At 46.0% G+C, this 16,494-nt stretch overlaps 1 protein-coding gene across 3 annotated transcripts; it reads left to right on the top strand.

The window, feature by feature from the left end:
• Positions 1-841: 841 nt before the first annotated feature.
• Positions 842-15,218, top strand: TBC1D25 (TBC1 domain family member 25). 3 transcript variants are annotated; one of them, XM_019417384.2, is made up of 6 exons: positions 842-1,075; positions 2,858-2,967; positions 3,921-4,075; positions 12,919-13,046; positions 13,157-13,345; positions 13,621-15,218. In XM_019417384.2, the coding sequence occupies exons 1-6, from the start codon at positions 956-958 to the stop codon at positions 14,980-14,982; spliced, it is 2,064 nt and encodes a 687-aa protein (XP_019272929.1). In that variant the 5' UTR covers positions 842-955; the 3' UTR covers positions 14,983-15,218. The 3 variants fall into 3 exon arrangements, with proteins under 3 accessions (XP_019272929.1, XP_053747626.1, XP_019272931.1); XM_053891651.1 differs by lacking the exon at positions 842-1,075 and adding an exon at positions 1,376-1,497; XM_019417386.2 differs by lacking the exons at positions 842-1,075; positions 2,858-2,967 and adding an exon at positions 10,858-10,967 and having other exon boundaries at positions 3,961-4,075.
• The last annotated feature ends 1,276 nt before the right edge of the window (positions 15,219-16,494 follow it).

The raw sequence follows: 16,494 nt of genomic DNA, 5'->3' as shown, positions 1-16,494 counted from the left end.
TACCTAAAAAATTAATGTTAAAGAGTAGCATTCATATAACACTGCAACCATAACTGAGGTCCAGACATCTTGCAGGACTCCTTTGTTAGAAATTACATTTGTAAATGTATTTTGTCTGTATTTTGTCAAACCATATGGATGTGCAATGAAGTGAGAAGCATGCCTTCATATTGTGATTCGAAGAATCTAAAATATGCTCATTCAGCTGATATTTAGTGGACATACAATGTTATTTAATAACAGGACTGACCTCAACGTGTTGTGAGGATTAAGTAAAACGAAGGCAAACAAAAAACCAGGACCTCCAGAGAGCATAAAAATCGCTTTTTTTTTTTTGGTAAGTTATTTATTGAAATACATTATGCAGGCAGAAACTGTAAAAGTCACGCTTCACGAATTTTCACAAAGTAAACTATTCTTAAAAGATTCTGGAAAAAGGATTATTTTTCCGTTCAGCATACTCTTTTGAAGCGAGGGACACAGGCATTTGAAATAGATGACATCATCTGCTATTCAGAAGGGGGAGGCGACTAGGAGCGGGACGCGGGGGTCTTGACGCCAAGCGCAGCAGCTTCCTTTCCCCGCCCATGCCTCTCGCCTGAATGGGTGGTTACTGTAACACAAGTAGGTGAATCCGGAAGTAAAGTGCCCAAACAACCAAACCGCAGACGAGGGGAGGCGGGACCTCAGTAAGCGCCTGCGCACTGGCTAAAGTGAGGCAATACACTCGGCTTTAGGGGCGGGATACCTGGCAACAGCATCCTATGCGCATGCGTAGAGGCCGTCTCCACCCTGTGCCAGGTGGGAGGGGCAGTAGGGGGGGCGGGCAGGGTCGCACGGCGCCCTCTGCGCCTGCGCTCAGGCGCAAGGTGGGGCCGCGGGCGCCTGCACTCTAGAGTGTTCACGAGAGTAGGGGGCAACGGTCAACCGTCGCCCTGAGACGGGTGGCGGCGGGATGGCGTCGGCCTTAGGATCCTCGGACTTGGCCGGCTCTGGAGCGCCCCCACCTGGTGGGGGAGCCCAGGCGGCGGCGGCTGAAGAGGAGGAGCGAGAGGTGGTACGGGTCCGAGTCAAGGTGAGGCTGACAGCTGGTCGGCCAGCCCGACTGGGGTGTCCACAGGAGGGGAAGGCGTTGACTGCCCTAGGTTGGAGGGTGGGACCCGAGATCTGGGGTGTTACCTGAGGGGCGAGGCTTGAGGGCGGAATGACAGTGGTGGGGACGGGGGTGGGGCGGGGGGAGGCAGGACCTGGGAGTGCTGGGCAGGGCTTGAGAAAATGGAGGGGTAGGGGCCTCAGAAATGGATGGGTGGAGATTATGGGTAGAGGGGAGGGGCTCTAGGGCTGGGGGAGGGGCCCTAATAGTTAAGAAGTGAGGCCCTGAGGAATGAGGGGGAGCTGCTGGTGTCTGAAAAGGAGGTGCTGAGGTCAGTTAACATGTGTGTTAAGACTACACTTTTCTTGTGTGTCCCCACCCTGGATGAGCTGACACGCTTGTCGGTAAGACGAACAGCTAAATAAATGAGATGCTTTGGACACTGGTGAACGCCATGAGGAAATAACGAAAAAGCCTCTGAACTAGGGTGTTACTTTAGCCAAGGTTGTACCGGGAAGTCCCTACAGAGATATTGAAGGAGCAGAGACCCAAATAAAAAAGGAGTCAGCTATGTGCATACCGGAGGAAGAATGGAAGCAGAGAGAACAGCAAGGGCAAAGGCTGGGAGGTGGGGATGAGCTTGGCATGTTCCCTTAGGTTCCCATATTTCTGGAGCGAGAGGGCAAGGTCAAGAGTGGGTAGGGGGGTAAAGCAAAGAATTAAAAGAGGGGCATATTGTGAAGGGCATGTGGCATGTATTCTAAGAAAGCTGTTGTGATAGTTCCAGCAAGTGGTGATAGTGGCTGGGACTAGGGTGGTGGCATTGGTGTTGATGAGAAGAAGGTAGATTCTGGAAAGAAGTAAACAGATCACCTCAGGGTAATACAGGAAGCTCTAAGGTAGAGGTTTGGGAATTCAGAAGAATTGATGCCTGAGCTGTGAGTGAGCCAGTTGAAGAAAGCAGGAAGGACTTTCCAGAGAGGGGGATCAGCACAAGCAAAGTCCTGGAGCCAGGATGTATTCAAAGTAACTTCCAGCCATTTGGTAGTACCAGAGCATAAAGTTCAAAAAAGCTGACTGAAGAGAGGCTGGCTAGGGTCCTATAGACCCGCCTTCTGGGGACCCTCAGATTGCCTTTGAAGAGATTTAAGCAGGGGAGTATTGTCGATAGATGTGCCAAATTGGTGCAGCATGGAGTATTGATTTAATGGAGGCCAGACCGGACATGGTGATCCTGACAACCAATCGGGGGGACACAGAAGAAGGATTGGGTGGGGGCGTCTGGGTGGCTCAGTCGGTTAAGCATCCAATTTCGGCTCAGGTCATGATCTCGTGGTTCTTGAGTTCGAGCCCCTCATTGGGCTGTCTGCCGTCAGCACAGAGCCCGCTTCGGATCCTCTGTACCCGTCTCTTTCTGCCCACCCCTCTCTCTCAAAAATAAATAAACATTTTTTTTAAAAAGAAGGATTGGGTGTCTGGACTAGTGCAGTAGCCTCCTCCTCACTAGACTGCTGCTTTCTCCCTTGCCCCCAACAGTCTATTCCTCCAAGAGCATCCAGAGGATCCTGTTAAATCCTAAGTCAGATCACATCCTTCCTCTGCACAGGACCCTCCAAGTCAAAAACCAAAGCCCTCACCATGGCCCAGAACATCTGCCTCCATCTGCCCCTCCCCCAACTTGTATGACCTTGCCTCCTATCCCTCACTCCACTTCATCGTGGTGATGTAGACCCTGGTGGCCTACCCTGTGTCTTCTCTCCCCAGAAGTGTGAGAACTTCTTGCCACCCGAGTTCCGCTCTTTCGCTGTCGACCCCCAGATCACCTCGCTCGATGTATTACAGCACATCCTCATCCGAGCCTTTGACTTAAACGGGTGAGTTATGGGATGCTGGGGGACCAACCATTAGGCCGCCCACCTCAACAGTGGTTGTTTGGCTTTTAAGTTGTTGTTTGGTAGGGATTTTGTTTGTTTGTTTTATTATTACAAACACTCCCCCAGTGAACTGCCACTTTTGCCTATCTGGGAATATTTGGGGAAATGTACTCAGGATAAATTCCTAGCAGTAGTATTTCTGGGTTAAAGGGTGTATGCTTTTTAAAAATTCAATGGATGTTTCCAAAATGCTCTCCAGACAGGTTTTTTTTTAACTGATTTACAGTCTCACCAGCAGCATATAAAATGCCTGTTTTCCTCAAAAACATTGGTTACTAGAAAACATTGGAAAATTTGCCAACCTGATACATGAAAAGTGGTGTCTCTTGGGGACAGGTGTAATGTGATGGTTATTTTGTTGTGGTTGTTATTTTGGAGGAATACATGCACATGGTAGCAAATTCAAAGAGTACGAAAGTATTGAATACTTAGGCTGTGTCCATGGTTACCTTAGTTATCACACAACATACTTCATTGCATGGTTGCACAAGTGTAAGTGAAGAACAAATTCTTAGTTGTTGTTTGACTTTTTTGCATAAACATTTTTTGTTGTGAAAAATAAACATACAGATTGCTTTATTTTTTATGCAGTAGAAAGGCTGCTTTCTTCCCACCTCTTTCCCTGAACTACCCTGTTACCCTCCCTAGAGGGGACCAATATTCTTTTTCAGTGTGCCCTCTAGATTCAAGCAGGTGTGTATCTGCTTCTGGGTTTGTGTAACAAAGTAGAGATAATCAATCTGATCTCAAGCTGCCCACAGTCTTTGGCACAGTACCCAACACTTGATAGTTGTTCAGCATTGTCTCGGTCTTCCCTGGCATCTTGTGGAAAATGTCCCTGAGGCCTCTGGGGCACTGGGGCACTTGAGAGCTGCCATACTTCCTCTATCCAGGAAGAAGAACTTTGGCATCAGCTACCTAGGCCGGGATCGGCTCGGGCAGGAAACTTACCTCTCACTCCTGTCTGACTGGGACCTCAGCACAGCCTTCGCCACAGCCTCCAAACCTTACCTGCAGCTGCGTGTAGACATTCGGCCCACTGAGGACAGTGAGTATCTGGCACCCTGGGGGCACTGCTCTGGGACCCACCCTTTCCCTAAAGGATGACTCCACCCCTTACAGTACAGTCCCTCACAGTGGGCTTGGAAAGAAGGTATATTAGGTCCAAATGCTGATTTGGCCACTAGGCCTCAATTTCTTTATCTGTAAAGTAGAAAAAATGGTATCTTAGGGCCATCGTGAGGATTAAACAGGGAAAATCATGGAACACTGCATGGTTGCATAGTGAAAGCTCAAAAAATATTACCTCTAACAACCGTAATTATATTATATTTACTGTTATAACATATAACCTAGTGATATAGGTTATAATTATATAATGCAGTATAACAATAGAGGTATAGTATTGTATGTTTCCGTTATAATAACACATAAATATAACAATACTGATTATAATAATGATGGTTGTATTTATTCATTCATCCTGACTCATACTCATTTGTTTGCACACTTGCTCACTCATTCATCATTGCCTTGATCTCTCAGCCACTTCATCTCTTCTTATATTTGTTCCCTGACTCTTGCCTGTGTTGGTTCCTGGGAGCACACAGATAAATTAAGACAGGGACCCAAAAACTTAATTGCAAACCATATATTGGATGCTAATATTGTATCAATATTAAATGTCCTGGGTATGGTAATGGTATCGTGGCTGCCAAAGGAAAATGTCCTTGGTAAAAACACCGTTAACTATTAAGAGATAAAGTGTCATGATGTCTGTCAATAATTCAGCCAAAAAAAAACAGGTATCTATATGGAGAGAGCGAGATGAAGCAAATGTGGCAAAAATGTGAACAGGGGAGCTAGATGAAGGGCATATAGGTGTTCAATGTATTCATGTTTCTAACTTTATTGTAGATTGAAATTTTTTTAATAAAAAGTTGTGGAGTGGAAGCCTCAGAAAATTCACATGCCCATTTGGGATGACCAAGGTATTACTAACGTCATACTAACACAAATAGCTAACATGTGTCGAACACTTAGGACCATTCTACACCCATAATATTCATTAGATTGTCAAAACAATCCTACAGGGTAGGCATGATGGTTATCCCTATGTTATAGATGAGGCTCAGAGAAGGGATAGGACTTGTACATGTCACACAGACAGTAAGTGGAGGAGCAGGATTTGAACCCAGGTGGTGGCTAAACTAGCTCCAGAGTCCTTGTTCTTAACCATTTGATTCTGTGAAATTATGGGCTTGTTAAGATTGGCAGCCTTGTAAAGAAGAGAGGCAGAGAGAGAGAGAAAAAAAAACTGGAGTCAGAGAGAAAGATAATGACAGAGATGGGCAGAGAGACAAATGGAAAAAGGTAGCCAGAGACAAGAACTTCTTTTATTTTTATTTATTTTTATTTTTAATTTAAGTACAAGTTAGTTAACATACAGTGTAATAATGATTTCAGGAATAGAATTTGGTGATTCATCACTTACATATAACACCCAGTGACCATCCCAACAAGCGCCTTCCTGAATACCCATCATCCATTTTAGTCCATCCCCCCATTCACCTCCCCTCCAGCAACCCTCAGTTTATTCTCTGTATTTAAGAGTCTCTTAAGGTTTGTGTCCCTCTCTGTTTCTATCTTATTTTTGCTTCCCTTCCCTTATGTTCATCTGTTTTATTTCTTAAATTCCACATATGAGTGAATTCATATGATATCTTTCTCTGACTGATTTTGCTTAGCATAATACACTCTAGTTCCATCCACATTGTTGCAAATGGCAAGATTTCATTCGTTTTGATCACTGAGTAATATTCCATGGTGTGTTGTGTGTGTGTGTGTGTATACATATATGTATGTATATGTATATACATGTGTATATATATATATATATATATATATATATATATACACACATATATATACACACATACCACATCTTCTTTATCCATTTATCAGTCAGTGGACATTTGGGCTCTTTCCATACTTTGGCTTTGTCAATAGTGCTGCTATAAACATTGGGGTGCATGTGCCCCTTCAAATCAGCACTCCTATATCCTTTGGATAAATACCTAGTAGGGCCATTGCTGGGTCATAGGGTAGTTCTATTTTTAATTTTTTGAGGAACCTCCATACTGTTTTCCAGAGTGGTTGCACCAGTTTGCATCCCCACCAGCAGTGCAAAAGGGTTAGCCTTTCTCCACATCCTCGCCAACATCTGTTGTTGACTGAGTTGTTAATATTAGCCATTCTGACAGGTGTGAGGTGGTATCTTGTTGTGGTTTTGATTTGTATTTCCCTGATGATGAGTGATGTTGAGCATTGTTTCATGTGTCTGTTAGCCATCTGGATATCCTTTTTTTTTTTTTTTTAACGTTTTTTTGTCTTTGAGAGACTGAGAGAGACACAGCACCAGCAGGGGAGGGGCAGAGAGAGAGGGAGACACAGAATCCAAAGCAGGCTCCAGGCTCTGAGCTGTCAGCACAGAGCCTGACAGGGGCTTCAATCCGTGAACCATGAGATCATGACCTAAGCCAAAGTCTGACGCTTAACCAGCTGAGCCACCCAAGCGCCCCCATCTGGATGTCTTCTTTGGAAAAGTGTCTATTCATGTCTTTTGCCCATTTCTTCACTGGATTATTTGTTTTTTGGGTGTTGAGTTTGATAAATTCTTTATAGATTTTGGATACTAACCCTTTATCTGATGTCATTTGCAAATATCTTCTCCCATTCCATCGGTTGCCTTTTAGTTTTGCTGATTGTTTCCTTTGCTGTGCAGAAGCTTTTTATCTTGATGAGATCCCAATAGTTCATTTTTGCTTCTGTTTCCCTTGACTCTGGACACATGTCAAGTAAGAAGTTGCTGCGGCCAAGGTCAAAGAGATTGTTGTCTGTTTTCTATAGGATTTTGATGGCTTCCTGTCTTACATTTAGGTCTTTCATCCATTTTGAGTTTATTTTTGTGTATGGTGTAAGAAAGTGGTCCAGGTTCATTCTTCTGCATGTTGCTCCTGTCCAGTTTTCCTAACACCATTTGCTGAAGAGACTGTCTTTTTCTCTTTTCTTTTTTTTTATGTTTTATTTATTTTTGAGAGGGAGCAGAGAGAAAGGGAGACACAGAATCCGAAGCAGGTTCCAGGCTCTGAGCTGTCAGCACAGAACCTGATGCGGGGCTCCAACTCACCAACTGTGAGATCGTGACCTGAGCCGAACTGGGATGCTTAACCAACTGAGCCAGCAGGTGCCCCCAAGAGACTATCTTTTTTCCTGGATATTCTTTCCTGCTTTGTCAAAGATTAGTTGGCCATACGTTTGTGGGTCCATTTCTAGGTTCCAGTGATCTATGTGTCTGTTTTTGTGCCAGTACCATACTGTCTTGATGATTACAGCTTGGTAATAAATTTGGAGTCTTGAATTGTGATGCCTCCAGCTTTGGTTTTCTTTTTCAGGATTGCTTTGGCTTTTTGGGGGTCTTTTCTGATTCCTTAGAAATTTTAGGATTGTTTATTCTAGCTCTGTGAAGAATGCTGGTGTTATTTTGATAGGGTTTGCATTGAGTATGTATATTGCTTTGAGTAGTATTGACATTTTAACAATATTTGTTTTTCCAATCCATGAGCATGGAATGTTTTTCTATTTTCTTTCATAAGCTTTCTATAGTTCTCAGTGTATAGATTTTTCACCTCTTTGTTTAAGTTTCTTCTTAGGTATTTCATGGTTTTTGGTGCAGTTGTAAATGGGACTAATTCCTTGATTTCTCTTTCTGCTGCTTCGTTATTGGTGTGTAGAAATGCAACCAATTTCTGTACATTGATTTTATGTCCTGCGACTTTGCTGAATTCATGAATCAGCTCTAGCAGTTTTTTGGTGGAGTCGTTTGGGTTTTCCACATAGAGTATCACGTTGTCTGCGAAGAGTGAAAGTTTGACTTCCTCCTTGCTGATTTGGATGCCTTTTATTTCTTTGTGTTTTCTGATTGCTGAGGCTAGGATTTCCAACACTATGTTGAATAACAGTGGAGATATATATATGCACACACACACACCTGTATGATTTCTGAGTATCTCCTCTTACTTTGGAACATCTTCCCCATCCACAAGCTTATACAAATATTCTCCTACATTTTATTCTTATATGCTTATTATTTTCTTTAAAAAAATTTTTTTAATGTTTATTCATTTTTGAGAGAGAGAGAGAGACACAGCACGAGCAGGGGAGGGGCAGAGAGAGAGGGAGACACAGAATCTGAAGCAGGCTCCAGGCTCTGAGCTGTCAGCACAGAGCCCAACGCAGGGCTTGAACCTATGAACCGTGAGAATGAGCTGAAGTCATGCAACCAACTGAGCCACCCAGGTGCCCCTGCTCATTATTTTCATTTTTTGCATGTAAATCTCTACTCTGTGAACACTGTGGTAAGTACACTTAGCTCTCAAAAAATGCCAGATAAACAGTTAATTATGCCAGTATCATTTATTAAAGATACACCTTTTTTACACTGATTTGAAATGACACTTTTATCATACACTGAATTCTCATGTGTACTTGGATTTATTTCTGGGCTTTCTATCACATTCTACTAATTGGCTCCATTTTTATATTGCTGTGCTAACACCATATTTTTATCACATTGGTTTTGTGGTTAATTTTGATAAGGCAAGCATTGCCATCCTCCCACTGTGCTTTTTCTTGGCTCTTCTTTTTCTTAACTATTCTTAAAAAATGTGAATTATTTCATATGATCCTTAAAATAATTTTATCCAATTCCAGGAAAAACCCTGTTAGGCTTCTGATTGGCATTGCACAGAATTTATATATTAATTCAGGGTTTGGGAAGTTTGACAAGTTTATAAGAAAATGTAGTACGCATACCATATATTATGTAATACCACAAGCAGGGCCTGGAACAGCACCCCATAACAGCACTTGGATGCTTCTTCAGGGAAATGTGTGTGCATTCCCACTTAGTAGATTACATAAAGACTATATATAGTCTCATGGCAGTTCAGATCAGGCTTTACCACGGGATAAGTTTGTGCTCATAGAAATCCTTTGCTCATTCTATTAATGGGTTCTTTCTTTCTTTTTTTGGTCAATATAGGATATCTCTCTCTTTTCCTGTAATATGTTTGGTCTTGAACGGTGCTTTTTCTGACATTCACATGGCTGCACTTCCTTTCTGTTTGTTAGTGTTTACCACATATACCTTTAGATTTCTTCAACTTTCAGCCTTCCTCTATCATTTAGTTTTAGGTATGTCTCTCACAGAAACCCCATAGCAGGATTTATGCTTTTTTTGCACAACTGACAGTGAAATCTTTTCCCCTCCAGTCTCTCCCACCCTCACAGGCCCTTGAAATGGAAGCTTTGGGACACTTTTAATTCTTATTTTTCCTCTTTTCCCTAACTTTTAACCTCTGAGTTTTGGTTAGTTAGTAATTTCTTTTTATAAATTTTTTTTTATGTTTTATTTTATATTTGAGAAAGAGACAGAGTGCGAGCAGGGGAGGGGCAGAGAGATGGAGACAAAATTTGAAGCAGGCTCCAGGCTCTGAGTGTCAGCACAGAGCCCGACACGGACTCGAACCCATGAACCATGAATGAGATCATGACCTGAGCTGAAGTCAGACACTCAACCAACTGAGCCACCTAGGCGCCCCAGTAATTTCTTTTTAAATTCTAGGCTATCATTATATTTTCTTTATAGTAGGTCACTTGTGTCCCAGGAATCCTAATGTAACACTTAATATTGCAAACTCCCAATCATTGCGATGGGATTCTTGAGCAAACGGCTAAAAATTCGTGAGATGTCTTTAGTGCAAAAAGGGGACTTTGCTAAAGCACAGGGACAGGACCCATGGGCAGAAAGGGCTGCACTGGGGTTGTGAGAAGTGACTGACTATACACTTTTAAGTTAATGGGAGTTAGGGATAGTGTAAGTCTCTAAGGAATTTGAAAGTAAAGCTTTTAGGACCTTGAGGGGCTGCTGTTAACATAAGGTTACTTTTAGTCTTTAATTAGACAAAAACATGAAGGAAGTAAGGCATCCATGAGTTCCTTGGACAGGGTCACCCTGCATGTTTCAAATATCTATCAGTAGGCTGCAAGCTGTAAGGAGATTTAATTGAAGCTACATTTTCTATTGCCTTTGTTTCCCTCATCAGTGGTATCTTTGTCATTTCACGTTTCACTATACATATTAAAAACTTGTGGCCTGTCACTATTTACTCTCCCTTTTGCCTTCCCCCACTTTGATCCCCTGAAGTTATTCAGTAGTCATTTGCTTAGAGAACTTCTTATTCTCCAATAAGGTGCACAGGTTACATGTACTCCTCTGACCAAAAATGTCTTTCTTTGGCCATGATTGATATGTGCTGTCTTGCCTGGGTGGGGGGCCCATGCATCTCAAGCGTTTCTTCTCAGCGCTCCATGGGTGCTACAGGCCACTGTCTTCTTGCTTCCAGAGTTGAGGAACAGAACTATTTGCATCTTAGTCCTCCAGGTATCTCTACTTTTTTTACTCAAATCGTCAAGCTTGAGCTCTGCACCTTGAAGGGGTTCTTCTGTTTTGTCTTACATTAAAAAAAATGTTTATTTATTTTGAGAGAGAGAGTGAACGAACAGGGAAGGGGTAGTGAGGGGGGCAGAGAGAGAATCCCAAGCAGGCTCTGTGCTGCCAGTGCATAGCCCAATGCTGGGGCTCGAACCCACGAACCATGAGATCATGACCTAAGCTGAAACCAAGAGTCGGATGCTTAACTGACTGAGCCACCCAGGTGCCCCTTGTTTTTCTTTTTCTTTCTTTTTTTTTAATATTTGGTCTTTCAGATCATTGGTTTGACCTTCATCATTTTACCTGTTAAGTGTTTTCATGCCTTGGAAAGACCACTCTGGCAGCTGTTGGGAGAGAGTGGAGAGGAACAAAGAGGGAGTTTCAGGTGAGAGATGTGGTGGTTCAGGCTACAAAGCCAAGATGAGAGAAGAGGTGGAATTTAAGTATGTTCTGTGGGCAGAAGCCACAGGACTTAGTGACAGTTTGGCCCTGGGAGTTGAGAGTGGGAGGCTGCAGGGATGTCTCTCAGGTTTCTGGCTCAAGCAGATGAACAGATAGAGACACTGTCTATTCACATGAGGAGCAGAGGAGGAGGTCGTGTCACAAGTGGATCTTGGGTTCTCTTTTTGGATCCCTTAGGTTTTCAGTGCTCTATGAGACATCCAGGGAGAGGCAGTGACATCCAAATAGGGCCTCGAGTTTCCTCCTCCCTCAGCTGTGTGGCAGAAGGCACAGTGGACTCCATGGACATGCTGCTTAGGGACAGCATTTGCCTGCAAATTACAATGGCTTAAACAAATCAAAGTTGATTTGCTTCATATTGTAGAGTTTGATATTGTATCAAGTATTGTAAGATTTTATATTGTAGAGTTTATAGAGTTTGACATAGCTGTTGTCAGTTTAGCAGCTCTGTGGTTCCAGGGCTGACATCTCTTAAGTTTCTCAAACTTCCTTTCATGTGGCCACTGCCACTTCAGCCACCACATCACATTTGTGGTAGGAAGACAGGATGTGAGGGGAAGTAAAGAAGAGAGGAAAGAGACAAATTTCTATTGATATTCCAAGGGTCAAAACTGGAGAGAGCCAGTATAGCGCTATTTCCTCTAAGACACAAATACTTTCTCTAAAATCTGTCTGGGCTCTGGAGTCCGGTAAACAAGATTCAGATCCAGCCGTACCATTTCCTGGCTGTCAAGTCTTGGCCAATTACCATTCCAACCTTTTTTGTCATCATCTACAAAATGAGAATGATCATGGTAATCTCTACTGATTGTGGGGTGAAGGCTAGTGTGAATAGTAGATTAAGAGTTTGGGGGCACCCGGGTGGCTCAGTTGGTTAAATGTCCGCCTTGGGCCCAGGTCATGATCTCGCAGTTTGTGAGTTTGAGCCCCGCATCCGGCTCTGTGCTGACAGCTCAGAGCCTGGAGCCTGCTTCAGATTCTGTGTCTTCCTATCTCTCTCTCTCTCCCCCTCCCATGCTCACTCACTCACTCTCTCTCTCAAAAATAACTAAACATTTTTTAAAAAGAGGTTGGGCTCTTGGGGTACCTGAGTGGCTCAGTTAGTTAGGGGTCTGACTCTTGATTTTGGCTCAGGTCATGATCTCATGTTTGTGGGTTCGAGCCCCGTGACAGGCTCTCCACTGGCAGAGCAGAGCCTGCTTGGGATTCTCTGTCTCTCTCTCTGTCTCTCTCTCTCTCTCTCTCTCCCTCTCCCTCTCTCTCTCCCCCCCCCCCCCCCCCCTTGCTCACATGCTCTCTCTCAAAATAAATAAATAAGCATTTAAAAAAAAAAGAGTTTGGGCTCTTGAGCTTTGGGCCTGGGCTTCAAATTTCAGTTCTTTCACTCACTAGCTGTGAGGCCTTGGGTAACTATCTTCTATTGATTGTGCCTGTTCCCTCATAGAAAGAATCATGATAATAATGGTGCCTAACTTAGAGAATATGGATGTGAATGTTAAATGAGTCAATATTTGCAAAGGGCTCAGAATACTTCCTGGCACTTAGCACCATGGAACTGGTAATGTTATCTAGTGTTCTTATTATTTCTATTAAACTTAAGCCCTTGTCACAGTGCCTGGCACATAGTAAGTGCTCAATAACTGTGACTTCATACATTAAAATATTGCTTAGAGTCTACCCAGCCATTTTGTGAGACCGTTACCACAAAAGAATTATTCATGGTTTAATTTTCGCCTGATTTGGATGACATGGGAAGAGAAGGTGGGAGTCATTCATTGCCCCGTGGGTAGCCTGGCTGTAGTAGGATAGGAACCCAGCCCTGCGGTCTGGGACTCTGACCCCCATTCTCATATTGTCTCATTCTGTGTGCCTAGGCCCGCTGCTGGAAGACTGGGACATAATCAGCCCCAAGGATGTCATTGGTTCTGATGTGCTGCTGGCTGAGAAACGGTCATCGTTGACGACAGCTGCCCTGCCCTTCACGCAGTCTATCCTCTCTCAGGTGGTTTCAGGGACCCCTGTGGCCAGCTGTAGCTGGCGCCCCAGACTCTGAGCATGCTGTTTGGCACCTGCCCAGCTGACAGGTGGCCTTTCCCCCTCCTTTCTTCACAGGTGGGCCGCACCTTGTCTAAGGTCCAACAGGTGCTGAGCTGGTCATATGGGGAAGATGTCAAGCCCTTCAAGCCACCCCTGAGCGATGCTGAGTTTCACACATACCTGAACCACGAGGGCCAGCTCTCCCGCCCCGAGGAGTTACGCCTGCGGATCTATCACGGTGGTGTTGAACCCTCCCTGCGAAAGGTGAGCCGCCTCGGTCACTCATCAGATCCATCACTCATGCAGTCGTGAACAGCACATGAGACACATGCAGCGGACCACGCCATCATGGGATGGCATGGACATGTTCCAGAGCAGCAAGCTCTCCTTCAGGAGGGCTAGAGGCAGAGGTGGGAAGGCAGACTTTTCTGAAGGAAGACAAAGGCCCCAAGGCCACAGGGTGGATGGTATCGGATATACACTGGGATGTGGTGGCTCGTTTGTAGAACCTCAGCCTTATCCCTTTTGTCCCTGGCCAGGTGGTGTGGCGGTACCTATTGAATGTGTACCCAGATGGGCTGACAGGCCGCGAGCGGATGGACTACATGAAACGCAAGAGTCGCGAGTATGAACAGCTCAAGAGCGAGTGGGCACAGCGAGCAAGCCCTGAGGACTTGGAATTCATCCGCAGCACAGTCCTCAAGGATGTGCTGCGTACGGACCGGGCCCACCCCTACTATGCAGGGCCTGAGGATGGCCCGCACCTGCGGGCACTGCACGACTTGCTCACCACCTATGCCGTTACCCACCCACAGGTGTCCTACTGCCAGGGCATGAGCGACCTTGCCTCGCCCATCCTCGCCGTCATGGACCATGAAGGCCATGCCTTCGTCTGCTTTTGTGGCATCATGAAGCGCCTGGCCGCGAACTTCCATCCTGACGGCCGAGCCATGGCCACCAAGTTCGCCCACCTTAAGCTGCTGCTGCGACACGCTGACCCTGACTTTTATCAGTACCTACAAGAAGCTGGTGCTGATGACCTGTTCTTCTGTTACCGCTGGTTGTTGCTTGAACTGAAGCGTGAGTTCGCCTTTGATGATGCCCTCCGCATGCTTGAGGTCACCTGGAGTTCACTGCCACCCGATCCTCCTGAACATGAAGTAGAGCTCGTTGGACCCCCCAGTCAAGTGGCAGACACTGGCTTCAGTGGCCACAGGGGAAGGCCCATGCGACAGAGGCACATGCTGAGGCCTGCTGGTGGAGGAAGCAGTGCTTTTGAAGATGCTGTTGACCACTTGGTCACGACCAGCCAGGGGCCTGGTGGCGGGGGGCGTCTCCTGAGACAAGCCAGTCTGGATGACCTTCAGCAACTCAGGGATCACACGGGCTCCAGGAGGGACCCTCGGGTCCAGCTGCCCCACCCAGCTGCCCTTATCAGCTCCAAGTCCCTCTCTGAGCCCTTATTGAACTCCTCAGACCCACTGCTCTCCTCCTCTTCCCACCCTGATTCCCCATCCTCCTCATCTCCACCATCCACCCAAGAGGCCTCTCCTGCTGGTGATGTGGCTGCAGGATCCCCCTTGATGCCAGAGTTGGGCTCCCCACAAGAACCTGGGAAGTCCCTGCCACCCCCACCCCCACTGGGCCTGCCCCCACCCCAGGAGTTTGGTCGGGGGAACCCATTCATGCTCTTCCTCTGCCTCGCCATCCTGCTGGAGCACCGCGACCACATCATGCGCAACGGGCTAGATTACAATGAGCTGGCCATGCACTTTGACCGCCTCGTGCGAAAACACCACCTGGGGCGTGTCCTTCGCCGGGCCAAGTCTCTCTTCGCTGATTACCTGCAGTCGGAGGTGTGGGACTCAGAGGAGGGGGCCGAGGCCACAGCCCCATCTTGATCAGGTTGCTTGCAGCCTACCGTCAGCCCCACCTGGTCTCTGTTCTTTGCCATGAGGGCCTACACATAAGACGCCACCTCCCTGCCTGTCAGCCCTTGACCTGTTGGAGTGCAGGGTCCTCTCTCCCCAGGTCTGAGAGTATGGGACTATGCTTTGGCACTGCCCTGTGGAGGCCACGGCCTCTTTTCTCAGTTTATGTTGTTTCATTTTTAACAACTATACTTTGCACACATGAACGTTGCTGTGGTCTTGTGTATTTCTCCGCCCTCTCCCTGGTTTTTGTTATAGATGGAGTCCCCAGGGGCTCTTAACCTGATGGAGCTGAAATAACTTCACTTGGTGGAGGGTGGTTCCTACTCCCCCAGTGGCAGGAGAGTGGGTGCTGAGGCTTGGTTCTCAAAGGAGAGCCCAGGTCAAGGACTGCCTGGAGATAGCCTGAGGCTGTTTTGTGGTACATCTGTCTGCCTGGGAGTGACTGGATTATGGCTGTGAATGTATGTTTTCAGGACAGGCCCCAAATGAGGGATGAGAGAGAGAGTTCCTGACTCCAAAAGGGCAAGACTCATCACACAGACTGGACGGTATAGGCTACTTAGAAATGTTGGGCCAGCCACTTCTGCCATTCCACATGTCACCATCTCTAGGATCCAGACACTCCCCTGTGAGTCTTACTGCTGGCAGTCCTGGGCAGGGGGCTGAGGCTATTCTTGTCACTTGCTTTGGGACCAGCCTGAGGGACTGTGGCCTTGCCATGCCTCGGGCTCTAAGCCCTAAATTGGGTTTCCAGCTCACGAGGGCCTGTCTTAACAAGTTAGCAATAGAAACCACTCCTCAGCTTTCTCTCTCTCACTTTTGTTGGCACACAAATCAAGCACTGATAAAACTCAGGCCCTAAAAGAAGTCACCCACTTATTTGAGAAGATAATGATCAAAAGAAGGCCCTTTTCCCCCACTTACTTTCTCAGAAGGTGGATTCTTCTGTAGGCCAGTTGCTGTCCTCCCCAAAGGACATGGCAAATGATGGGTTAGGCAACTGGGTTCCTTCAGGTTCTGGCCTGGCTGCACCAGGTCCTGGCCAGAAGTTGCTGCACTAGGCTGAGATGAGAGGCATTGGGGCAGCCATCCTCCCATCTGTCTCCCTCAAGAATGCCATATAAAGCTGGAGATCACCCTTAACAGGTTCCCATCATGACCCGGTATTTGGAGGGGAAGCTGACCATTACTCTGATGAGGGCTCAGGCACCGGAAAAACAGGACAAGACCATTCTGTGTCTAGGGTACTCCCAAGTGCAGATAAGGTGCTCAGACATATGCCATCCAAGGGCTATCCAAGATTGAGCATCTGGCCCTCTGAGGACCTGAAATGTCCCCTTTGTCAGTCACCAGCTGATACCCTTTGGGTGCATTCTGTGAGTAATGAGCTCAGATATTTGAGGGGTCAGACAAGTCAATTTTGTGTATAGCAGGTTGGGACCTCTGAGGGTCAGAGGGGTCCTTTCTGTGAATAGGAAG

The sequence above is a fragment of the Panthera pardus genome, unplaced genomic scaffold (genome assembly GCF_024362965.1).
Source record: "Panthera pardus isolate Hobbes unplaced genomic scaffold, ASM2436296v1 HiC_scaffold_27, whole genome shotgun sequence".
NCBI classification, from domain to species: Eukaryota; Metazoa; Chordata; class Mammalia; order Carnivora; family Felidae; genus Panthera; species Panthera pardus.
Note: the sequence above shows the minus strand (reverse complement) of the source record. Positions and strands in the feature narration are given on the sequence as shown.

Excerpts from the sequence above, each read along its gene's own strand:
- TBC1D25 (XM_019417384.2), top strand. The coding sequence starts at position 956 with ATGGCGTCGGCCTTAGGATCCTCGGACTTGGCCGGCTCTGGAGCGCCC. Across the intron at positions 1,076-2,857 it reads TGGTACGGGTCCGAGTCAAG|AAGTGTGAGAACTTCTTGCC; the intron begins GTGAGGCTGACA and ends TTCTCTCCCCAG. Across the intron at positions 4,076-12,918 it reads CATTCGGCCCACTGAGGACA|GCCCGCTGCTGGAAGACTGG; the intron begins GTGAGTATCTGG and ends CTGTGTGCCTAG.